The 26,105-nt window shown below is 38.8% G+C and overlaps 1 protein-coding gene across 1 annotated transcript in view; it reads right to left on the bottom strand.

The window, feature by feature from the left end:
• TPO (thyroid peroxidase) overlaps positions 1–25,337 on the bottom strand; it is a 55,427-nt gene extending 30,090 nt beyond the window's left edge. The window contains 6 exon segments of the mRNA XM_074578355.1: positions 3,905–4,111; positions 6,764–6,893; positions 13,193–13,325; positions 15,243–15,412; positions 21,867–21,948; positions 25,244–25,337. Coding sequence (XP_074434456.1) covers positions 3,905–4,111; positions 6,764–6,893; positions 13,193–13,325; positions 15,243–15,412; positions 21,867–21,948; positions 25,244–25,337 — 816 coding nt within the window.
• Between the last annotated feature and the right edge of the window lie 768 nt (positions 25,338–26,105).

The raw sequence follows: 26,105 nt of genomic DNA, 5'->3' as shown, positions 1-26,105 counted from the left end.
TTTCTTCTCTGCCCTTCATAATTCTAGAGGGAAAAAACTCACAACAAAACCCTCTCTGGACACAATAGTTTTCCTAGTATGGCTGCACATTGATTTCAACTGTTATTGTATATGCATGGTCAAACCTGCTTATGGTGAAATTCTTTTCTGTGTAGGAAAATGAAAGGCACTAATTGTTTCAGTGTACTACAATGCCTAAAGCATTACTTCAGTTAAAGAAAAGCCTTTCTTATTGTGAATTTGTTCTGTGGGAAATGACCTTGTAAAAGGATTGTTGCTGATGATTTGAAAGAAAACCTAGTTTATGGTCTATGAAAGTTTGGTCTATGAAAGTTTGCCAATAAGGAAAACACGAATGTTTACTGGTGGACATGAAACTCGGAGAAGAGTCAATGGCCCCATCTGACAGTGAGCTGCTGCCTCTGCAACACAGAAGAAAAAGGCAGGGACTCACTTCGCTGGTTGTTGAGCACAGATCGACAGATCCATTTGTAGCTTGAGACAGTAACCTGTCATGTTACGTGTCACCTTTTGCAAATCACCTCACTTTTCTGTGACTCTGCTTCTTTTCCAGCTTTTTGTTTCTGAACTTACTGTCTGAAAGTTTTCAGGATTGTGTTTTACTATGTGTATGTGCCATGTCTAACTTATTGTCGGCAATGTAATTAATACTGAATAAAGTCAGTAGCTCTCCAATGAAAGGCTTTCTAATGCCTCATTATGTCTCAGCCCAAACCCGAAATAATCATCTAAGGAATGACAGGTTATCTCCGCATCCCTGTTCCATGTGTCAGGCTGCTGTAAAAGAATTATAAACTAAAGCTAGTGATCTTTTTCTTTTTTTTCTCCCCCCGCTCCCTCCCTGCCCCTGCCACTGCGGAATTTTGAAAATATAAAGAAAAAGGATGTTCAGGCTCTAACAGAAGCTACAGGCTCAATGTGAGAATCACTGGGTGAAATTCTATAGCCTTTATTATGAAGATGTCCAGAATAGAAAATGATAATTGTTCCTGCTCACCTATGACTCATTTACCTACGCTTGTTATTAATATTAATGCACTACCGCAGTTTTCAATCCTTCATTGAGTTGCACTGACTCAGAACCTTTCCCAGCCAGCTTCCCTAACCTGCACAGGCAGGAGCTCCCTTTCCCTGGTGAAACCCCCAGGGAGGGCACGTAGCTGTAAGCACGGTTGTCCTTTTCCTTGGGTGGGTTGTCCCTTGGGTGCCGATGTTCTAGGAATACAGCAAGAGTGCAAACTGCAGCTTCTATGTTTACATTGTTGAATAACATGCTATTGATTTCTCTGTCTTTGGAAACCAGCCACAGTTTCTTCATATACAAAATGAACATATAAAACCTAACTGTGGCTGTTTTCCAAGTACTATAGGTGGAGATTAGCTTTACTTAAGATTTCAGGAAGAAAATCAGATCTAGCAGAAAATAGCATTTTGTTTCAGTGTTCAAAAAATAATTCCTCTGGTCACGCTAATAACTAGAACCCTTGTTTTTTTAATACATGTCTATTTGCCTTTGACAAAAACAGTCACAAAATACTAGACGTAATAAAAGCAAAAGAACAACCATCTTTGTATCTGTCCCTCTTTAAGCTGTGAATAACAGAATAATAACACAATTCACAGGACTGTGATCATATAATGAATCCACGGGTTGGGAAACTTATCTAATACTTATGGGGTTGTGTCTGAATTCCATTATATATCCTCCTGCGTGGCCATTCTGAGTCTCAGATACCAACTCCCAAAGGTAGCCATGGGTATGCCTTGACACAGTTGCCCTGCTAGGCTATCCTGCTGAGCAGGAGCAGCTCCTAGGCTACATTCAGTGCTGAATTTAGTACCTGTACATGTAACTTGCCTTCAAGAACATCCTTACAACATGCTCCGTGATGAATGTTTTCACAGCTCCAAGATAGAAATCTGAAAAACATCCCTCGTTTAGAGCACTGAAGGATGCACTCATGTGTCTATGGCATGGTAATCTGTGCAGCAGCTTCTTTGTCTCTGCACCATAATGCCGCTGACACATGAATAATGTTGTCCTTGAAGTCCTTTTTAGAAGTTCCCATTTTAAGCAGATGGGATTTCTAGGCTTGAACTAGTCAGGGGTCAGTGGTTAGACTTCTGTGGTCTCTGTGATCCACATTTGATTCAAGTTATGGGCAACAGTATGAGTCTGTTCTCAATGTAAAAATCTATTTAGTAATAAAAAAATATGGGTGTTTTGCACTTAAAGATCAATATTAATTGCACTGTTTCAAAGAATATGTCAAAAACACAAAGCATAAGCTTTCGAAGACTTTTGTAGTTTTAAATCTACAGCAAACTGACTTTACAAAAATGGGAGCCAATACACAGCCACATTGTGTCATCTGGTGGAGACACACTCCACCTCCTTCATCACATCATGCGAATCACTGCTGGGCGGGGACTGGACTTATGCCCTAGCCTCTCCTGATAAGACTTTGGGAATAAGAATGTTTCTAAGGCTATTACTTAACAGCATAAACAGAATAAATAACTTCTTGCCCCACATAGAAATCTGCGAGAAATAGTAAACTAGAGATTTTTGTCAGAACTGTGGAAGAATCACTGTAATTAGGGCTGTTGTGGCTAAACCAGGTTACTCAGACACTCAAACACAGGATACTTCAAATGTGTCCTGAGAGTGTGATTCTTTCGGAAGTCTGTGCTCTTTCTGAATGCTCTCAAGCTATGCTTCAAAACTTCCGAAAGTCCCTGTCTGCTGGGTGAGAGAGAATAAATTTACCTGCCTGTGGTAAAACTGCATGCAGCCATTAATTTCACTTAGTCTTCCCTGTGTTTTAGATTGTCCCACCAAATGGAAGACCTGATTCAGTTCCCATTACAGTTAGCAGAATATTTTCCTTTATGTTTAATGGTAGTGGAATGGGGCACTTAAGGAAAAAGGAGACTGTGGCATAGTTGTTAATTATGGTTTTTTGAGGGGAAAATAGTTTTCTGTTCTGATGGAACTTATTCCCCACATTTGCTTCAGTGCGTAGAGAAGCCGGTGAGTAGTCGAGCTCCAACGCTAAGGAAAGTGATTTAGGTTGCTCTGGACAGAGACGAAGGCATCAGTCCAAGGACCATAATAAGCATGGGGCTCTCTTGCAGTATGAGGAGAAGGACAGGCGGAACTTTGAGAAACAAAAAAAGTGGTTTGACTTTGCTACTTAATTTTTTGAGTGAAAGAATGTCTCTACTTTTAAATTAATCAGGCAAGAATACAGGATCCTATTTTTATATCAATTTATGTTTCTTCTAACCCTCTAACAAGCTTTGAATTCATGTTTTCCATCCACTCAGAGCAAAGAGGTGATGTATGTAAGTATCAGCAACTCCCTGAAGATATTTTATACATACATTGAAAAGATAGCTCTCTTCAAAAGTTTGCATAAGCTGCTGGAAGTATCTTTGCTTTCACTGAGTAAAGTTAAGATCCTTTCACTTTATCTGGCTGGCAATTTAAAAACAGAATTATTTATGACTATATCCCTGTTTTCCCTAACGGAACTCAAAACCTTGAAGCATGAGAACAATAACATTGAGGGGGACAACAACACATGACTAATAAGGTTTCTCTGCAACATAAACATGAGAGGTAGACATTTTTGATATTTGTACTAAGTACCTTAGCTATACTTTGTTATCTCTACAAAACAATTTAAATATCCACCTACTTCATTTAATAGTTGCAATGAGTTTCAATTTTTCCGTCACTGTCTGCTGTAATGTCTCTGGATGGTCTATGAATTTGCTTTATAATTATTTCAATGTATGTGTATCACTAATGTGTTTCACTTTACTCACCTGTTTAGAACCTAGAATTTCTCTTGAAGAAATTAATTTAGACTCTTACCTCTATTGGAAAACACGGATTTTGTTTTTCGCATGTCGTCTGGCACTCCATTCCAGTTAGGAAGGTGGTTCTGCTTGTGCTCTGGGGGGTGAATGCAATGTCGTGGTCTATGTACTGTCCCCACACCATAATAATATCAGAATACAGGTTGTCTTCAGTAACAGCCTCATTAGATGCATGAATAATTTTTCTTGTCACTTCACGAACCTGGGAAGAGAACTAATTTACTTCGAGTGCCAAGTAGTATTTACTTCTCATAAAATGATGAAACACTAAAAAGCAGGGGGAACAGTGATAAAAGCTAACTTTTTTTCCTTAGAATCTGTTGTAGAGTACTTCTAATGGTTTGCTTAAAAACAAAAACAAAACCACAACAAGAAAAAACCCAGCCTCTGACAGACTGGAGCTGAGATACTGCGTACACGCAAGCAGACTCAAAGATGTTTCAGCCAAGTTTTGCTATATATTTGCCAAATGAGCAGTGTATCTTTGATCTGCTCCTTTCCAGAGAATTTTGAAAACCACACATTTCTTTTAGACTGCCTAAAAGTTATCTTTCTATTTATTCTGTTTTCTGCTCCTGTAAGAAATGGATTCTCTTTTCTGGGCAACCTCAAATCACTGTGGATACTCTGGGCTGCTCTGTACATAAATGGAGCAGCTTATGCAGCCCAGGAGACAAGTTAGGTTGCAAATACATAGTCGCTGAAAGCTCTGCTTCATTTTCACAGGCAGGAAAAAGCCCAAACGTATTTCTGAGGCACTTTGGTGAAAGCTGCATAGAGATACAGATGCTCTGAGGGGGAACACACGGAGACATCTACGCTACATGTCCAGCCTATACTAACAACGAAGCAAAAGCATCGGAGCAAAATCAGCAGTCAGTTTGTGCTGATTAGGGTATTGTTATTCTTCACAGATTCCTCCCTCATGCTGCAAAATGTTCCCTCGCTTACAGCAGCTGCCTTAGAAGTCAAGAAATTGAAAGGGCAGCACATAAAATATGCCCAGAGTCTATAATAAATATAAGGGCCATATAATGAATGTATAAGGCAGGTGCAGTTAAATAGAATTGGTGAGGACAAGAGGCAACATGGGACTTGTTAGGAACATCAGGCTTTATGCTGAAATAGTCAAGAGCAGAGATACTTACCGCTCATCAGGAATACAAGTCCTTATATCAGTATTTTAATAGCTTTTGTGGCCACAAAGCACAAACTTTTTTTCTTGCAGTTAGTAAGATTTTCTTATCACTGTTAACTTGCACAGCTGCACTGTGTTCTAATATTGCTTTATAGTAACCCTCACACTTATCCCCCACCTTCACATTATCTGCACATTGCTTTTTGAAGGATATAGTTGGATAGCTAATAGTACAAAACAGACTGAATTATGTAAATGAGGAAAAATGTCTATGGCACCAGTTTTATCTTATCTTACTTCAAAATAAAGCAGAGAACCTTGCTGATGGTCAGATATGATCAGGTTTGGTGCAGTCGTGTAGTTTTATTTTAGTGTGTTTTACTTCATAAGCATGTACCCTAATGAATCTAGAAAAAGGCAGTTTGTACCATTTACTGGAAATTTACCTATGTAAATGTCAGGTTTTCATCTTTAAGCGCTAAATTGTACAGCTTAGAGACAACGTTATTTAATTAATAACATGAGTTGCAGGTGACATTAACACTAAATTCTCTTGCTCATCCTTATTAAACACATGGTGATTAAAATAACAAGACTTTGAGTCCATTAAAAGTCAGGTTTCAAAGCAATGATGACAAACCAGAAATAGCAAATCCAGCCCAAATCATTGCACACTGCACCGGGGAATTTTTCACCCAGTCCTCTATGCAAATATTTTTTGTTCAAACTTCTCTCTGTAGCAGCTCTGCTGTTTTTTAAGTATATGAGCCGCTAAAATCTGTAAATATTCCAATGCCTTCTTAGCTTGATAAATCTAAAAAATGAAGTTATGATTTCACAGTAATACTTGTTCAGTTAAGGTATGCTAACCTAGGAGAAATGGTATACATGGGTACACACATGTGCATGGTAGCACATATATGTGCTTTATAATTATTTAGTTAACACCCAACCTTCTTTTCCCCCTCCTCCTTCCTTGAATAAAGGCACCATTATTGAAACAAAGAATCATAAAATCACTGGAAAGTCTAGGCTGGAAGGGAACTCTGGAGACCACATCGTGCAGTTTTCTATTAAAAGCAGGGATTAGATTATTCAGAGCCCCATCAAGCCAGGTCTTGGGTATTTCCCATGAGGGATATTCCAGCAGCTGTCTCAGCAGCTATTCTGACATTTAATTGTTCTCTGTGTGTTATTTTCTTGTGTCAAGACAAAATTTCCCCTGAAACAACTTGTGACCATTGCCGCTTGCTGTGTCTGTGTGCACCTTTGTGAAGACCACCTTCTTCTCCATAATGGCCTCTTCAGCATGGGAGGGCTGTGATTAGGTCCACCCTGCACCACCTCGCCTCTAGGCTGAGCAATCATCACCCTGGTCTGCTGCCTGCCCTGCGCCTGGTGCAAGACAAGCCAGGCACGTGGCTGGCTCAAGCCCTACCTGCTCTCCACCGCGGCCCTTTTTGGCAGAGCTGCCTCCGCCCCCGGCACTCGGTGTCGCCCTGCTCCGTTCCTTGGGCTTACCCCAACCCAGGTGCAGGGAACCTCTCGCTATTTGGCTGACTGAAGTTATGCTTTAGCAAAGCTAGTGGCTCCTTAACTGAGCTCAACACCTTCTTTTGCTATTTGATTTACTGATTCAAATGGAAGTCTGTGGTGGCAGGTATGGTTATAGCCCAGTGAAAATGTTTCAAATGATCTTGTGGTGCACTTTCTAACCAAGGGTAGCTGGACTCCATTGTATCGGACAGTGGGATCCCATCCTCGAGGCTGGCTTAGTCCATCTTCATAGGCTGGTGGAAGCCACCTTGCCAAGGCAGTGTTGGATGCTCCCCATCTAGGATGTTCCCTGGAAAAAGAAAAAAACAAAACCCAAAAAACAACAATAGCAGCAAAACTAAAATAGCCCACACCTCTGTTTAATTCTGAATACAAAAATATCATAAGCCACAGGGCAATATTTATTGTAATAAGATGTTCATGTAGCAATCTTCAAAAAGGAGTCAAATATTGGTCTTCATGTACGCCGGCATCAGTTTAACTCAAAAGGAAAAATTAAATTACTAATGAAATATTGCAATTTGACTTATGTTTATAATGTAAGCTTGACTTCTTTGAAATACATGCCCCAGTGGTGATTTCCTGATAGTGTACTCATTCACCATAAAGTCAGATATACCTTTGCTGGCATTTTTAAAAATATATTTGTTTAGAACAATAGCTAGGAAATCAAGATTTAAGAATATATAAAGTAGCCCTAAAATAAAGAAGAAGGAAGCTTAAAAGAAAAATGGATACTAGTTATATAGAAGTAATCATTTAGCAAGAGCCAAGGAGAACGGACTGAGGAAAGGGGAATGATGGCTGAAGCTGCTGAATTCCGTGGCAATGCTCCCTCTGGTTGCATCTATACTAATTACTTGGGTAGAGCTTTGGGAGGGCCTATGCACAAGCCCAATCACTGGTTTACATTTAACTATGCTTTTACTTTGCTAACACTAACTGCTGTGTGTTTTTGGCTCACGCCAGCTGGCACTTCCCTGAATGACGCTTGGCTGGGCACACCTTGGCATTAGTACATGCCAATTTGCCAGCCTGCAGCCAGCCTGCTTGGAGGAGGGAAGGGGAGTAAAAACCACAGAAGTCTAAGAGTAAAAGGGTGGCAAGAGTCAGGTCACCCTTGATTTCAGGGCCAGGAAATGATTCCTGGTGATTTTTTTTTATGAGTATAGTCAGTGAGCCCTGGGCTTGACCCAGTTGATTTTCCTTCTATCATGAACATTTTTAATGCATTTTTCCTAAAAGAATATTTTAGTGTGGTTTTTTTTTTTATTTGTCTGGTTGGATTTTTTCTATGGCCTGTTCAATATATTTCTTAATTGCCAAATATATAGAAATTAAAACGAAGAAATACAATTTTTGCAATGTACCCAGTTAACCAAAATTGTAAAGTAAGCCACAAGGAACTAGAAATATTCCCAGAGAGTTAGTAGAACGACACGGTGTTAAAGCATACATTTATATGTCTAGTGGGACACTAAAGAGGGAACAATTATTTTATTAATACTTCATTGATCTCCGGCACACTGAAGGGGCTTAATTTGCCAAGCTATATGGTACAGTAATACACTTAATTATCCACAATAATTCACACTTGAAGGTTGAAGTATGCTTTAATAAAGCATTCAAATTAGTTACAGTTGATTTGCCTTTATTGAAATTGCATAAAATACTGCACATAGTGTAGTGCTATTTCACTCAATTAAAAATAATGAAATGTTAATTCAACTGCTTAACCAGTGATTTTTCTCCTGATTGCTTTTATATTTTAGCAGATCACTGAAATGCTACTTTACTAAAACCCTTCTCACACGCCTTTTTATTATTACATTAAACATATTAATGTTTTGGAATCTTGCTTGAGTTAAAAAGGTTTTTATGCAGGGCAGCTGAAATAATGAGATTTTGGTACCATATAGCTTTATAGAGTAGTCAAACTTGATTACTACACATTCTGTTTATGGGAAGTGGGACTTTCATTCACTTGTGAAATACTGCAATTGCACAATTTAAATTCTGTTTTGGCTCCCTTAGAAGGAACCTGGAGTTTTAAGATGCAGTTCACTATCCAGATTTATGTCTTTTGAATGTTTTTTTTTTAATGACCTGCCTAGTTTCAAGTAGAAAGAGTGAATGAATGCCATATGGCAATTTAATAATTGGATTTTGTTATGTTTTACATCGCTCTGAGCTACTAAACTGAACACTTAGCTTGTATTGAAGTGAAGGAGCTATCTTAAAAGAAACATCTCTATTCCTTCTTATAGTCATTGGATTCAGACAGGACTGCTCCTTCTTCCCAGTACGTGAGCCATATTCATACCCCTCACTGAGAGTATTAGAGCTTCAGACTAAGCTATTCAGAATATTGAGAGCAGCCCTGCTGAGAAGGACTTGGGGGTACTGGTGGATGAAAAGCTGGACATGAGCTAACAATGGGCACTCGCAGCCCAGAAAGCCAACCGTATCCTGGGCTGCATCAAAAGAAGCGTGGCCAGCAGGTCGAGGGAGGGGATTCTGCTCTGGAGCCCTCGGCACAGGGAAGACATGGACCTGTTGGAGAGAGTCCAGAGGAGGGCCACAAAAATGAACAGAGGGATGGAACACCTCTCCTGTGAGGACAGGCTGAGAGAGCTGGGATAGTTCAGGAGAAGAGAAGGCTCCGGGGAGACCTTATAGCGGCCTTCCAGTACTTAAAGGGGGCCTACAGGAAAGATGGGGACAAACTTTTCAGCAGGGCTTGTTGCAATAGAACAAATGGTAATGGCTTTAAACTAAAAGAGAGAAGATTTAGACTAGATAGAAGGAAGACATTTTTTATAATGAGAGTGATGAAACACTGGAACAAGTTGCCCAGAGAGGTGGTAGGGGCACCATCCCTGTAAACATTCAAGGTCAGGTTGGTCAGGGTGTAAGGGATGGACTGTAAATTCCCTGACGAGGTGCAGAAGGCCCTCCAAGCCTTCAGTGGAATGCCTCAAACACTGGCAAGGAAATAAATAATGCAGGCCTGGCCTTCAAAGAACTGATAAGGCTGGCACTTCTGGTGCCTGAAAGTGTGGGAGAACTGTCTTGTGAAGACAGGGTAGTTCTGCCACTCATGTGGTGAGCTTGCTAGTTCTCAGGTCTCGAGGCCATTGTGTCCGATGAGTGACCTTTGATTCATTATCCGCGAAATGCTTATGAAAGCGCACACCCCTGCATATGCTAATAAAGATTATAGAGATCATGCTAAACATGTATGACTATGGCACTCATCTCTCCACCCAAATTATGCTACACGTCACCTGGGAGAAGGGAGAAACCTGAGACGAGGCTGTCCTTGGCAAGGGGGGTGGACCATGCTAATTCAGCAAACATAAAAGGGGAAAATAAGTGCCCCTAGGGGGAACAAAGAAACAAAAGAAGAAGATAGTGCCTGGGAAGATTCTTCCCAAGAAAGAAGACTGTACCTGGGAAGATTTTTCCAAGAAAGAAGGAGATTATGCCTGGGAAGATTGCCTGAAAAAGATGCTGGAACCAGGACCAGTGATCTCTTTCTCTCTGTCTTTTTTCTCTGTCTTTTCCTTCTCTATCCCTCAGTTTCTCTTTTCTCTTAGAGTTGTTAAGTAATGACCTTAAGTACGACCTTAAGTACCGCTTGCCATAAGTTGTCCTATACCTGTGGTTAAGTAACACAATGCATACCTCACCACTTGCCACAATTTGTTATATACCTAACCAATTATCATGGACTTGTTAAGACCTATACTAACCATTTTGGGCAGCTAATAAATGTTTGTATATGGACCTTGAGATTTATCTCACCTTGGTCCACGCCATTGGGAATTTACGAATCCGAAGTCACTTACCCCCCCCCCTCTTTCCTGGGAGTGGGGCGTGACACAGGGCTCTGAGCAATCTGATATATTTGAAGACATCCCTGCTCATTGAAGGGGAGGTTGGAAGAGATGATCTTTAAATGTCCTTTCCAACCCAAACTATTCTATGATCCTAAGCAGGTCCTTACCTGATGAAATGATTAATGACACAGCAATGAAATAGAAATGCTGCAGATGAAATTCCTCCTTGCTGCCCAAATATTAGGCATAAAAATATAATCTGGTCATCTAAGCACTTGCCCATCAGGCCAGAGAGACAGACAACTCCTGGGTGCCATCATGTCATCCCACCCTGTTAGGAAAGCCAAAGCTTTAGCCTCGGAGTAGACGTATAACTACGTTGGAAAGCTAATATTAGGTGAGGTTAACTGCACTGTGAGTTTCCATTCCTTTAGTACCTGTAATTCTGTCACCTTTGAATCCCTCTCACTGCACTAAACGCTAAAGACTGCACTGATCAATGATAGTTATATGGGGATAAAAAATGGGGGGAAAAAATCTATTTGTGCTTGCCGTGTCTCCCTTATTCTTCATTTAAAAATAATGCCGTAAATTTATTTTGCTTATTATCCACACATATACGTTCAGGCAGAAAGAAAAGTAAAATCTCTTGGTATCTGTTACTAGGAAATGTGGTTAATGATACTGCTGGGAATGTCTGATGTCATGTTGATATTCTCTATATAAGGCCATGTTTATGTTGTTCTGTTACAGCTCTGTTCAAGAAAGTTCACACTAAACCAAACTATTCTCAGTGCTGTGGAATAAATACTTTATAATCTATCTGACTTGTCCCAAATATGTGAACTGATTAAGTAAAAAGTAAAGAAATCCCATGCTCACTTTTTAATAGATTTAAATAGAATTTTCTTATAGGTAAACAATGAATTCCACCGTGAATTTTGTTTTTAAATTTCACCTATGAAATGCAGCATTTACTGAACTACAGCACAGCTGCACATTCCTACTGGGTGATTAAAACTACAAATACAACATAGGTCCTGATATATTTTCTGCCTGAAAGTCGCAGCTGTAAAGCAAGGAAAAGTACAGACTGGTACGTCATTTAATGTTTGAAGTCTTTGAAGCTGGCTTACATTGTACGGTATGTTGTTCCCATTAAAGTATAATGGGCTTTTTAAGCTAATGTATTTCAATAAAGCTTGAAGTATTTCAAGGGGCTCACAAAGTTTCAGACTAAGTTAAGATCTGACTCGCTGGTTTCAAAGTCTTTGTCTTTGGCTTTTTGCTGCCTTGCATCTTTTACAGATGTTCAGAGCAAAGAGTCTAAAATACCACCAAATATGAGTGACGGGTTTAAAAAATGATTTGGTGCAAGCATAAATCTATACAAAGTCGAAAACAGTGATTAAAGGTTAACCAGACTCAATGGATCATATTTACCCCACCCAGCTTTAGAAACCAGCCTGAAACGCCGAAACACATCCCAGTATTACCACAGCCACTGAAGAGAAAAAGGTGTTTTACCTTATCTACAGCAGAATATCTATCTCTCCATCTCTGGAGAGAAAGACAACAGCAGCCATGCCTGCAAATTCAGAGCTTCAGCCATGTGCCTATGTTCAGCTGCGTGAATCTTGGCCAATGTGTTCAAGCCCTGATGGGGTTGTCAGTGCAAATGTTATACTAGCTGTTAGTTCAGATTCCAAGCAACTCTGCAAGTGCCTGGGGGAAATCGTGGATATCCACATAGTTAGATTTATAACACCGATGCATATAAGATTGTGTCCTTTCAACTAAGAGTCTATCAGGCATGTTCCTTGCAAATGATGTCTGATGTAGCAAAACAGATTCATCTCGTAAAATCAGACTGATTGAATAGTAAAACTGCCGAATTTTACTGCTGTTCATTCACCACATTGCAGAGTGCCTTAACCTGTGCAACGCCAATGGCCTTCCATTTACAGCACTGCTGCCCTTGTAACACTGCCGTCTTCCTTTCAGTTTGTGGCCTATGTCTCTGAAGGCTACTGAGTATAAATACCATCTATCCTTGTGCTCAAAAGGGCTCTCATTCTCACTGTTGCATCCTCATTGCAATGGAGGATTCCGAAAATACAGTTACATCTGTGATGTTGGATTTTGCAGGAAACGATTGCCACGTTTTAGGGAACAAGTAGATAACTAGTAAATAACAGTTGTTCAGGTAGCCAATAAGCATATATGTATATAAATAGATGTATAAAAATAAATATATCACACAGCATTTTTAGATGCATGTTTGATAAATGATAAGGTTGTGGGAAAATACAAAAATGAGAATCGACTTGATTTTTTCAGTGCTACTCATGAAGTAATGATATTTTCCTGCTTAATATCATTTTATCCCATGCAATAAAAAATGAATGCTAGATTAGAATTAGTCTGTTTAATTTCTGTAGAAAAAGGCATATACTGAATCACTCCTCCCTAAATTTAAAGATCCTGACATAAAATTAGAAGCCTTCATAGGGAGACCCTGTCCACAAAAATTAGTGTACCAAAGTCTAGATGAAGAGGTCCCTTCGCCTGGGAGCTTTCAGAGGTCCCTCATTTAGAGACACGTTGATGACAAAGTGAGCTGATTGAGGTCACAGCACACACATACACACACACCCCATTTTTTCTAGGAAAAAGTAAACATAACTCCTTGAGTTTAAAGAATAATAAGAAGAATTTTTCAGGGCACAATTCTTATCATACATACCTGTTATTGCAGGCACCAGTGATGAGTCGATATTTATTAGCTAAGCAATTGTTTGGACATTTTGGAGGCAACATATAAGGCAGACATCCAGAAATGTTAGCAATCATAGTGAGAAGATCAGCTGATAAAAGATCTGAAAGGAAGAACCCAAACAAGCAATTTGCTCTGTTGCTCTACAGCTTTTACAGGAGGAAAGACATTATTGTCATCAAGAACTACAGCATCCCCTCTCTTCTTCCTAGGAAAGAGCACTTAGTGAGAAGTGTTGCAGGAGGTAGTCTCAGGGTCTTAGAGGAGATAGAGGGTGAAAGGAAGCTCGTTTTATTATCTTATGTGTAGAGAATGAGAAGGAAGTAGTCCAGCCATAGCTGAGAACTGAGGTTGAACTGCTCCTTTTTCTCCTTCTTTAATCTGCTCTCTGCTTCCTTCTTTCGCTGCATTGTAGTCACATTGCTTGTCTGGTCCCTGTGCTTACAACAAAGGTGTAAAAAATGCCATTTAAGAACAGAAGTATATACCAAGAAGAAAAAATATGGGACTGGAAAGATGCAGAAATTTAAAGACACTACAGCTGACTATATAATTAAGTGTGGAGTGGAGGAGGCTCCGATTAGCTGGAATTTGGAAGCTAGGGAAAATCAGGGAGCTGTATACCAGCAGACAGCATGTTATTAATGTCTTTATAATATGATCCCAGATGGGTCTCCCAGACAGCATTCTGACGTCACATTGTGGGACAAAGTCACATTGTTCTATAAGCTTCAGCAAGTTAGCTCCCCTCTCACCCATGCATGTATGGAAACACACGTATGGTGGGTTGGAGGTAGAGATGCACATGAAAGAGGAGCAACATCCTTCCTGAACTCAGAGAACTCTTGCCATTCAAGCTGACTGTAATGATCACATGCTGAATGGAAATGGCAGAGGCAGGTCAACTAACTCTTGCCCCTGTCTCCCCACTGGCTACTGCAGGTCACCCACTCCCACCACCTATCCATTCTGCCCATCCAACCATGAACTAAGCTCCTTTAGTCCATAAATTAAGCCAGAAAAGTAAGTCAGAAAAAAAAAAAAAACAAAAAAAGATTCAAGAGCTAAATCAGCTCAAAAAATGTTCTGCTGAGCAGCTAGAACCTGTAAAGGTGAGAACAGAGGGAAAATGGGACATTAGACTGGCTACGTAACCCAGTCTTTATGTTTGTCTACGGCACTCTAACGCTTCCATATCTTGGAAAAGCATTGTCATGTCATAAAACTAAGACAGCAAATGCACCTTGTAATTCGCCAGTTCATGCTGTCTGAATTAAATTATAGGGGGAAAGAAGTCAATGTTTCTGAATTTTTGAGTCTTCCAGAGACCGGCTTTCTTGAAATTCATCTTGAATTAACAGCAATGAGAATTTTACTTTACATAGACAATTATACATCACTGAGCTTTCTGGACTATCTCTCTTTTTTCCTACATCTAACATAAAAAAACAGTTAAAATAGAAACAAAGTGGAAATAAACATGTAACAGCAATGCATTATAAAATTAGTCTTGGAAATAAGAAAGTATTTTCTTAAGAAAGGGATATTAATAAGGCCATCAATGTCCAGAGGAAGTGTATTTCAAAATGTCAGTACCACAGAGTGATAGAAATTGTATTATTTTGTCTGCAGACTCTAGGCCCCACAAGCACTAAACCCAAAGTGCTGGGGAAGGTAGATATTTCACTGTAAACAAGAAGCTTGCCACACTGTGGATATGCAAGCTGATTTATAGGCAATACAAATATCCAGATATGAGTTTGCAGGGTGCCAACAGCATAGTGCTGCTCTCCTCAGCTATAGGAGCACAGCCCACACTCCAGCAAAGAAAAATGTAAAACAGTGACTCTGCAAAGTGCTTTTAAGAACAAAAGAGAGGGCATCCTGGCCCCAGTGTGCAGACAAGATATATACTCCTGCCAAAGGTAAAATAAAAGTGAAGCTAACCCAACTTTAATCTAAAAGACAACATTCAAGAAATCAACAGGGGGTTTTGCCAATGTCAATATACTATATTTACCAGTTGGATGCAGTGAACGTTTGCGCTTCTGGCAAACGTTTTGGTTCAGCACTTGAATTGACATTTCCATTCGTTCAGCTGCTTGGGAAATATCTTGACTCTCTTGTTCAGGAAATTTCGAGAAAGCCAGCAGCAAGGTAGGAGTTGCTATTCGTCTTCCTTGGATATTTCTATAATTGAGATAAAATACAAAAGGTTTTCTTTATTTTAACATATAACTTTTTAGAACTTATTCATAGCTGTATTTGTCTATGTTGGATATGTTCCAAGTTTGAGATATATTTTGATTGAAGGGTATACTGGGAAAGCAGAAAGGAAGACTACTTTCTGACCTTGTTCTGCCAGGAAAATTCTGGAAAGAAAGGGAAAATGCCATCCCATAGGACACACATAACAGGGTTAAGCTTGTGAGAAGCCTTCAGGATGACAGAGACTGTTGGGATGGGCAGAGCCTGCAGCACGAAGTGGCTGGGAAGACCTTGTGCGGGATAGTCACAATATAGGACTCCCACTATAGACACATCTAAATGAGTAGGCTTTGCTTTTATGTAACATTTAATATCAAAGCTCATCTCAATCATTGCAGGTGGATTCACAAATACCTTAGAACCTAGGAGTCAAGCAACTGGCCCACAGCCATCTAGATGCCATCTGCAGTTGATGATAGAGACACGTCTCCTCCCAAAGACTGTCCAAGCACCTGCCTTGCACTGAATAGTTGTGTAGGGATTTTGAGCAATTAGTTTAGTAGGGCTTCATTAGACAGTTATATGGCTATAGATGTTAGTTTACAGCCTGGCCTTACCTCTAACTTTAAGGAGCTTGATGAGATAAGTTCTGTAACATAAACGCTTAAACATAAGGGAAATCCTTTTTACTGCGAGGGTAGTTAGATACTGCAACAGGCTACCCAGAAAGGTTGTGGAGTCTCCATCTTTGGATGTATTCAAAGGCCAAATGGGCAGTGTGCCGAGCAGCCTGCTCTGAGCACAGCACTGGCCTAGATGGTCTCCAGATCTCTCTCAACTGTTCTGTGATTCATTGCGAGATTTATTTTTTACTCAGCATGGGCCGGCTTACCACTGTCCTTTTATTGGCAGAGGAGCCCTGAGAAAAATGCATCAGGGAGAAGTTCCTTTTCAGCTGGAACTCCCAAGTCCTAAACTGACTCCTACAGCTTAGGAAAAAACACTCCAGTCTATTCCATTTCCAGACATGGTCATAGGTTGCAGACATCCCTGAGGGCTTCTCTGCAGCACAGATTTAATTGGACATGCAATTTTCATGAAAACGTTGTGCTGTCATATTCACTTAGGTTTGTTTAAAGCACGAGAGAAGTTTAAAACGGAAACGGCAGTTTTGATTCTGCAAAGCAAAGAGTTAAATTTCTGTTTACAAAATTAGAAACACATTTACACAAAAAGCATTAAGTGAGAAAATACAACTCCAACCATTTTTCTAGTTGCTAAATATGTCCTTAATTGATCCAAAGGAGCCTTAGCCTGCTCTTTTATTCTTTATACAGAAACTGTTCCTTTCCTTTCAGGAGCATAGCTCGAGAACACTTGCAACTGTGAAAAAGAGCTATCTTGCTCCTCAGCACCATGTTTCTTAGGTTTTCCATAGGCAATTAGGAATTTGAGAATGTGGAGAAGTAAAATTCCTGAACTGTGTCCCAGTTAAAAAGAAAAGAAAGGGGATATAACTAAATGCCAAATATTAGGTTTAATATTTAATATCCACATGAGGATAGTATCAGTCACATATCATTTAAAAAATATTATATGAAGAGGGAAACATGTTTGTACAAATGAGTTAAATAACAACATTAGCTAGGAGCTAAGAATCAAAAATATGTGTCGTCCCCAAAAAAAAACCAAAACAAAAAAAACCTCCAAAATAAAATCCCATCACCCTTAATGGCGAGGTAAGTTCCATTTTGAGATATTTCTCTTCTATTTTTTGTCTAATCTCACAGATGTTGTAAGATTTTTACAGCAGTTTTTAGTTTGCCACATTTCCTGTGTGTCATGCCGTGCCCCATCCTGTCCCATCCCTCTCCTTATTCAGCATACGCATGCTAGTCCCTTCTCGCTCTTACCCCCACTCCTGAAGCTGAGCGCTGATTGTGGAAGAAGATGCTGGTTTTCTCACTGTGTAAGTTACAAGTTATCTTGATACTTTGCAGAAATAGCCCCGTAAAGCTACTAGAATGACCTGTGATAATAGCATTATTAGGAAGATGAGATCAGATATGAAGTGTCCTCATACTTGTTTAATAATGTAAGTAAGTCCTAGTGCAGACCATGGTGTTTGGACAGAGGGTTCTTTATGTTTTCCAGACTCTTAGTTACTGAGTCTCATTACAGATCACAACTAAAAAAAATATATATATTTAAAAACCCAAATAAAATAAATTCTCCAGAGTATGAGTCACGGTTTCTCTTTCAGCCTCAGATATTTTGTGTCTCTGAGATTTCTTTCAGCCTTAAATTAATATATTTATAGAATACCTTGTTTAGAGATTGCTAACCAGAATTCACGTTCAAGAGGTATCTCACAAAAGTGTCATGGTGCAGAACACAAAGTGATAAAAGAATATAATTTCTTCTTTCCTCTAATGTGTACGTACATGGCCAGTCTGCTTAAAGACCAGAGTGGCACTGACTAACTCATCATGCTCAGTGCATTTCTGCAACTATAACCTCTTATATGGAGCACTGAAAATTATTTTCCACTTCCCTATGCAAACGGATGATTCCATAGATGGTCCCTTCTGTAGATGGTCCTTTTGAGTTGGCATAGATAGGGGCCAATAGAATAATCTTAAATTGGGAGGTTTACAATTTAGATTCTTTAAAAACATGAACTAGTTCAAATGTAGACACAGTAAATAAAAATAATTTTACCAAAATGAAGATGATAAGAAATATCTTTAATCTGCTGTTAAGGTTTGATTTTTTTAGGGTTGTCATCTATACTTTTTAATCCGCTAAGAACAGTGTGCATTCAGCTAAAATATATGTTAAAATACACTAAGTTATTTCAATCATTTCTTTCTTTAATTAGGCTGAGAAAACTTCTTGTGTTTGCATTAGAATTGTACTTACCTTCACTACATTAGGATAAGTCCGAAAAGGAGTCTAAAAATGTGTCTTATCTAAAACTCACTCAAACCAAATGTCTAGCACAAGGGAGGAAGCCCCACCTGACACGCCACCACAATTCGCATCTGTCTTATACATAACTCGTTCAGCAGTCCTTTTGAGTTAGTTTCCAAGTTCTAAGAGGAGAAATATATGATCAGCAGCTGTGTGCAACACGGGCCTGAGAGACTATCACTTTGCACAGCTTGCCCATTCTGGAGTTATCTTTAGTTTCTTCTACAACTTAAACCCCAGAAAAAAACACAGACTCAGCAGAATAAAAAAAAGGAATGTGCAGTCAGAATCAGAAGCCTTCCCAGCAGTGCTGTGACTCACTAGTTAAAGCTAGTACAAGTTTCATAATTTGTACTGCTTGTTATTATAACGAGACTTATTGGAAGTAGAGTTTCCTCTTGCAAGCCAACTACCACTTTCAAAATGTATGTTATAACGCACCTGGTAGTAAATTAGCAATGTTTTTGCACATACCACTGGGTAAGTGCCATAACCTCACAGGTGACACATGGCTCTGAGAGCCCTACCCAAGCTGCCTAGATTCCCATTGGCGTTGCCACTGTTATACAAATAGTACATTTTAATGATGATGCCACTGTGCTCCATCTATGCTATGTCAATACTATTATGAATGTTTATATTTTAATGGCAAACAAGAACACCTACTCCTAAAGACTAACAAAGCCATAAGCTAATTGGAATAGCAGGCAGGTACTAGCAAACAGTCATGAGAAGCACTTGGCAAGGGGAGACGATCACGAACAGCACAGCAAACTAGGAGGACCGTACTGGGACTCAAGTGACCTTAGAACTGGTAAGTAATTTTGAAGAAGTGTCATTTTCCTAGAAAATCCTGACATGTTTTAAAAACTAGAATAATAAAACCATTTCAGCCAATATGTTTAGTGCATTGTGGGTCACATTGCTGGCTTAAAACACAAACGACAATTCAAGATTTTAAGTGATGATATTAAACAGCTGAGGTGAAGAAACGTCATTGTCCATTTTCATCACAATTCAAGGCCAAACTGAAGTCTCAGGAGAAATGCAGTTATTTTGACACAGTTTGCAGTTTGGACACCTAGATCATGAATTCAGCAAACATCAGGTTGGACGATTGTACATGGAACAATCAAACAAATTAACAATGGAACAATCAAAATTAACATGGAACAATCAAAACAAACAAATAAGAGTTTTGCCATTCTAACCTGAAAAAGGAGCTGCCTTTTCATCTCAGAACTGGCTTTTCAGTCTCAAGGAGAGCTCTGAGCTCATACTATTGGATTGTAGTTTCCTTCAATCACTTGTAAGACAAAGTAAAATAAGTTTTCACAGCATGGTGACCTCCGTAACTTGCAGAAACTCAAATCTGTAGTCACATGCATTCCTTTCTTGTTTTTAACCTCTGCACTGACTAAAGCTTTAATTCAAATATACAGTATTCTGCAAGTTACAAAGGAAAGAAGCCTCTTTAAACTGACATGAAAATGCAAAAGTATTTAATTAAGGATTCAAACACATTCACTCCTCAATATAATGATCAAATTAGACAATAGTTAAGTTCTCGGTTCTCTGTACTTGCAAGGGCTAATATCTAAGAGGCAGGTGTAGAGTCCATTTACAAGCCTATAATAAAACAGGAGGAAGTCTCTTAATGATATTTATGATTCACACTGCCCCACTTAATTGGGCCACAATGAATTGAATTATAGAAAAGCACACAATAGAAATACAATTTTCACTTCTGGTAATGATCATTTGTAAAATGAAAGACCGAGTCTTTTATACCAGTTAACATAAAAGCAAGTGATAGTCTTATGAGACTCAGGCTCCTAATGCAGGTGTCAGACACTTGTGGCTCTGATTCCCCAAAACAGGCAAACATGTGCCTCAGTGGTGATACTAATGCACATCTTTCGATGCTCTGCTGAAAGCCTTTGGCTGCCTACAGGGTTAACCCCAAACTTAAGCAGAAGACGTGACCAATTCTGACTGCTGTTACTAGCAATGTTCTGCCTAAGAAAGATCCAATGGTTAACAACATTGTCTATTAAATAAAACACTTCACAGCTTTAAATCATTGATTCAGTTTTCAACTGCTACTGTTAAAAGATGCACAAAAAGAGGAAAGGGAAGAAAGGAGAGTGAAGAGAAGGAAGGGTAGAGGAAGGGATGAGAGGGGACCCGAAGAAGAGAAATGACCAGGTGACCTCCAGAGGTCCCTTTCAACCCCAGCCATGCTGTGACTGCTCTTCTTATAAAGGCTTTTAAAGGGAATCTAATAACAGGACTTTTGAATAACACTGCTCTTTAGACCCTCTATAGCCAACATACACAATATTCTGAAGAAAGCTTAGCAGTCCAGTGATTTATCTGGGGTGAGCAAGTGGTCTCAGTTTTATTCCTGGCAGAGTTCAAACGATCATTAAACATTTACCTTTCAGCATTTGTCATCTTTAAGACATTGGGTAAATATTGACCAAATAATTGCCACAATATACTATGAGAGAGTTAAACGTCAGTATCTTCATCTGGTACATGAGGCAGCTGAGCCACTGACAAGTTGAGATCTACATTTTTAAATTTGCTTGCCTTAGGATTGTCACCAAACTAGTACCACTACAAAAACTACCCCTAAAACTACAAAATGAAAGTGATGTCAGTCTCTATGAACTGAGCAGACACAGTTTTTGACAGGCTCTATCCATACAGTCGTCTCTACCAGAGCTCTGCAAATGGTGACTTGTTTTCAAAACACAGAGACAAGTCCTTTGGGGAAGTTTAAGCAAAAAGGTGGTGATTGCACCCTGTAAAACTTAGGCGATGTGTTCCGAATATTGGAGAGAAATTAATTTTGTATAGTCAGAGTTACACAGAAAATGTCTGAAATGTTTAGACTCATGCTAGTCATCCTGAGGCAGTTCCATCACTTCTAGAAAGGGATCACTCTCATAGCATAACTCAAGCACAAAGGGGCTTTCCCCAGGTTGTTCATGACCCACAGTTCAAGATAAAACTTTTACTTCCTTTCCCTTGTCCTTTCATTACATCTGTTTTACAAGGAAGGGGAAATGCGAAACCCACATCAACAGTCCCTTTTAAGGCAACAGGGTTTAATGTTGATGCCATTGGAGTTGTTCCCATTTTACTTTGCACTGGAAAAAACATACAGTTCAAAAATATGTAATGTCCATAAAATCACAATTTTTTGAGCCACATGTTAATGGAATGTGGTGTGTTACTTAGACCAGAAAAACATTCCTATTTATTTTCATAGTTCTTATTTTTCTCACATTTTAAGAGAGTAACTCATGCAGTCATAATGCACAAGGTTATCTTGGTTCAGATAATCATAAATATGACCATTATATGTTTTCTCAAAGAAACCAGTTGATCTCATAGTTGTCTCCTTTGAAAGGTTTTTGATGAATAGATCCTTCACTATTTTTTTTTCTTTTACCTTTTCAGTGTATAATGTGCAGCATAATCCACCAGATTAGAGCCCTTCTGGATAGCCTGCGTAATGCAGTTATCTTCAGTTTCTTCTCGACCGGGAAAAAAATAATATGGAAGAAAGATGAATGTGTTATTCAATGGCACATTTACTCAAGTATTTACATTTTAAAAATATACAGGTTTGTAATATTAAGGTATACGTAATTTTTCCTCATTAAAAGGATCTCCATGTTTTAGTGTTCCTGAAACTAACGTGGCTTCTGGCTTTTCTCAAAGATAAGGTAGAGGTAGTAAATCAATTCTTCCCTGATTTATAAAGCTTGAAGAGTTAGACTTTCCTTGTGTTTCTTCCAGAAAAAATCCAGGTGTGCATGTTATGTAGTGCCAAACCTAAGAGGTCCATCGGAAACATGTTGTGTTCTGGGTATGCGATTATGGTCCTTAGGCTTCACGTTTATTTTGCATTAAACTGTCCTTGGATTGATAGGAGAAATCCCAGCCTCCCTCACAGGTCGTATGAGCCGGCCTGAGCCACATGAAGAATTCAAGTCTGTATTCAGGCATCGTTAGCAACCTTTAAGACCTTCTGGGATCTGACCAATGCATGAAACCCCTATTCTCATCTCCCCACCTATGTTTGATGGAAAGACATGTGAACCTGATAATACTTCAGCTCTGCTCTTTTGCATAGTGCTATCACAGAACACAGATTATTCCTCTTTTGTATAGATCTAGCCTTATATTAAATGAATTGGTTATATTAAAAATTCAGTGGTTTAATTCCCAATCTATATTTTGTGAGATTACCCATTTTTTTCTTAGAAAATGAATTATGAATAATAATAGTTTGCTAACAATCATTTATGTGCAATTACTTATCATTTATGTACACTGCAATTTTAGGTGACATATTTTAACTGTAGTCCGTGTTGTACTATTTCTGTGATCTGTTTTTGAATAGGGTGCTCAGCTAAAGGGAAGATAACATCTAAAATGAGGAGTAATCTTTCCTAGGCAAAACTCTACTTTACTTGATTAAAGATCTTCTCAGCCTTTAAGTACAGCAGTAGTTATTTCTCTTTTTCACCTATATATGATAAACTACTCTATGATTCATTTAATGTTATCATTCGGATTTCTGTTTCATCTGAAAAATTTTTGGAGTCTATTTTAAAAAGCGTTTAAGGATTTTTATAGTCCATACAAGAGCTAATTCTATTAGAATTTAATATTGCATGATTTTTAATTACTTTTAGGGAGTCTGCCTCTGAGAAATATATTATGCTCAAAGTATTGCTCATCATGTGGTATTGATTCAGACTCTGATCTAGAAGAGAATATCCCCCTCCGATACCTGAATTCCATTCTCTCTTTTCCTTTTCTACTGAGAATTATGATTTTAGTACCCATGTAGTGTTTTAAAAAAATGTGGTCCTTGCAGTAATAAACATTATTTTGTATTGTTCCCATCAGACCAAAGGACACTTACCTTAAAAAAGAATTGTATACAGTCTATCTGTTCCATTTATTTACAGTCCACATAGAATTTGTTTTACACTAACTAGCATATAATATAACCTCATTTTAGACCATGTTTTTCCAAACAATTAATATTGAAGCTCCAAGTATAGGATCCATTATGGAAATGGATGGGATCACCTGGCCAAACCGGTTGCAGAGCACAGAAGGTGAGATGCAGGGAGCTGTTATTCGACTCGGCTCCATCTCCCCTCGGCAGATGCTTATCGATCCCTACCTATGCAGAGATAACTTGGGGGGAAATGTGGAAATGGCTCAGCCCGGAGTGGTCTCAACCCTGCATTACAATAAGAACTGAAACCATAACTGAAACCCGAATGGTGCCTTTAACAAACAAAATGCCCTGAGTCAAGTCCCACCACTATTCAGTGAGTGTGAGACCAGACATCACAAAATAAACATTGCTACCTAAGGGGCCATCAAACCACCACAGATATCCATCCCCGATAGTGCAATCCATTCAGGCACAATCCTGACCAGTCATTGAAACAGGATATTTTAAGTCCAAAGTTTTGGGGAGCAAAACAGGGAGTCTTCCAAAGATACACCTGGCCTGTAGGAGATTCTGCCCCCCCTTGTCCAGGACGCTGTGCAAGGTAACTTCCCAGGATTGAGTGGCCTTACCTGAGAGAGAGGGTGAGTGAATTAATAATGTACGTTGATGTCTAGCATGCTCTAAGATCGTGATTTGTACACTTGTTTAATCATATCTAGCACGTATTCATATCTAGCCCACTGGTGGTTTGTGTTGTTACTTTTTGGGATCAGTTGTTACGTGGTAATAGTGTATCCTGTGAACTGTTTTGGTTTTTTTTCTTTAATTGCAATAGTGCACTCTTCCATTGTATCCATAAAAGCTTGCAGTAGTGACATATCGGACCTGTGAGTGAAGTCCAAATAAATCATTAATTTGAACCTCTCAGTGAAGTCTCTTTCTCGCCGCCACAGGAAAATAAAACTCATCCCCTTATTCTGAGTGATGGTCCAAAAAAGATTTCCCATCTGAAGTAATGGCTTGGGGGGTTGTTCAGATTTTTGTTTACTTTATTTTTTATATTATTTTATTTTGTTTGTGATTCTACACTAATTTCGAGTGAAAATTTTGCTAAGGACTTTCCCTTCCAAATCAAATCTACAGCTATATAATTAAGAGAATGCAAAGATTGAAATCCTGTTTCTTCATCACCTCTGCCCTACTTTAATGTAAAAATCACTCTCTGCAGAAGTCTCTTAAAATTCAATCTACTATCTGCTACATTTCTAGTCTATGAGATCTAACTGATTCAGATTGAACAGATGCAAATGAAATAGCTCTGATGTTTAAAATGGCAAGATGATATTGTTTGAACGTAGACACTACTGCAATCTGAGGGGGTCTAAAGTTTCCCTGGCATCCGCAGGGTGCTGGCAGTGAATGGACCCACAGGAGACCCTTGTGGGCCAGCAGCAGGGTGCCAGGTGGGACATCCTGTGGCAACTGACTCCAGCCCAGGATGACTAAACGTAGTGATTGGCAGCCTGGGAAAGAAATCTAGCAACCGTGCTTGTAAACATGTCATCTGACATATGAATGTCACTAAGACAGTAAAATCACTCCTAGTCAAAGAATACATAATTGAGACACATTACACATACAAAGTTTTCCTTTGTGAATTTATGAAGCTGCGTTTTAAAAGAAAACACCCATGGAATAATTCTCGCAGAAGTCAGATAGTGTATTCTGCACATAAAAAGAGATTAAGCTAAAGTGCCGTTGCTAAACTGTCTGTGGTGCCAGTGTATTTTCAGCTTAACAGTAATCATCAAAAAAAGAAAATAACATGTAGTTTTTCTGTTACTTACCAAAGAGGATATCTTTGCCTATCTGAAGGAAAGAAAAGAAAACAGCTGTGAAGGCTATAGCTGCTGAAATTCCCAAAATAATGAACACTTTCATCTAAAAGAAAGAAGAGATAATTGTTGACAAAATACATACCTTCATCTTCTAATTATAAGCCACACTATAAATAATTTCCCACATATGGTAAATTTTACTTTTAAATTAGATTTGTAGCCACGTTTGATTATGTTTTTGAAGTTCAAAATATTAATTTTCAGAAATAACTGTAATTCACTTTCTTTTTTTCCTTCCTTCCGTCTTACTTTTTTTTCCATTTTGAGAAACTTCTAGCACAAGGAAATATATCACATTATTTTATAAGATAGTATGTTCTGACAATATTAGCAACACTTAGCCTACATATTAAAAATTCAGCGATATATTACCATTTGTTTTGAAACTTCTCTGTGCATTAACATTAATCATTGCACAAAAGATAGTGAAAGTGGCCAAACTAATAATAACATCGATCAGACCCCTCTCTACTTCTCTCCGTGCATAACTGTGCCACCAAAGCCGCACGATGAATATGCTCCCGTGGCAAATGGGAGCTGCATTCTCCATTTCAGTGCACTGGTTTTCTGGTAGTTATTACAGCGATACAAAGATATAAACTACCCAAGAGGTAACATTTTTTGCATGCGCTACATTGATCGGAAATTGAAAGATTACGAATATTTTTAGTTCTATATATTCCACCAACATAAGAAAATTAATAACTAATAAATCAACTCTAAAAATTCAGGGAAGCAATACTGCCCATAGAAATGCAGTGTGAAAACACCCCTTTTTCACATTTCGTGAGTTAATATGATGAATTTCTTC

The sequence above is a fragment of the Larus michahellis genome, chromosome 3, assembly GCF_964199755.1.
Source record: "Larus michahellis chromosome 3, bLarMic1.1, whole genome shotgun sequence".
Lineage (NCBI taxonomy): Eukaryota > Metazoa > Chordata > Aves > Charadriiformes > Laridae > Larus > Larus michahellis.
The sequence above is the reverse complement of the archived record's forward strand: the minus strand, read 5'-3'. Positions and strand labels throughout refer to the sequence as shown.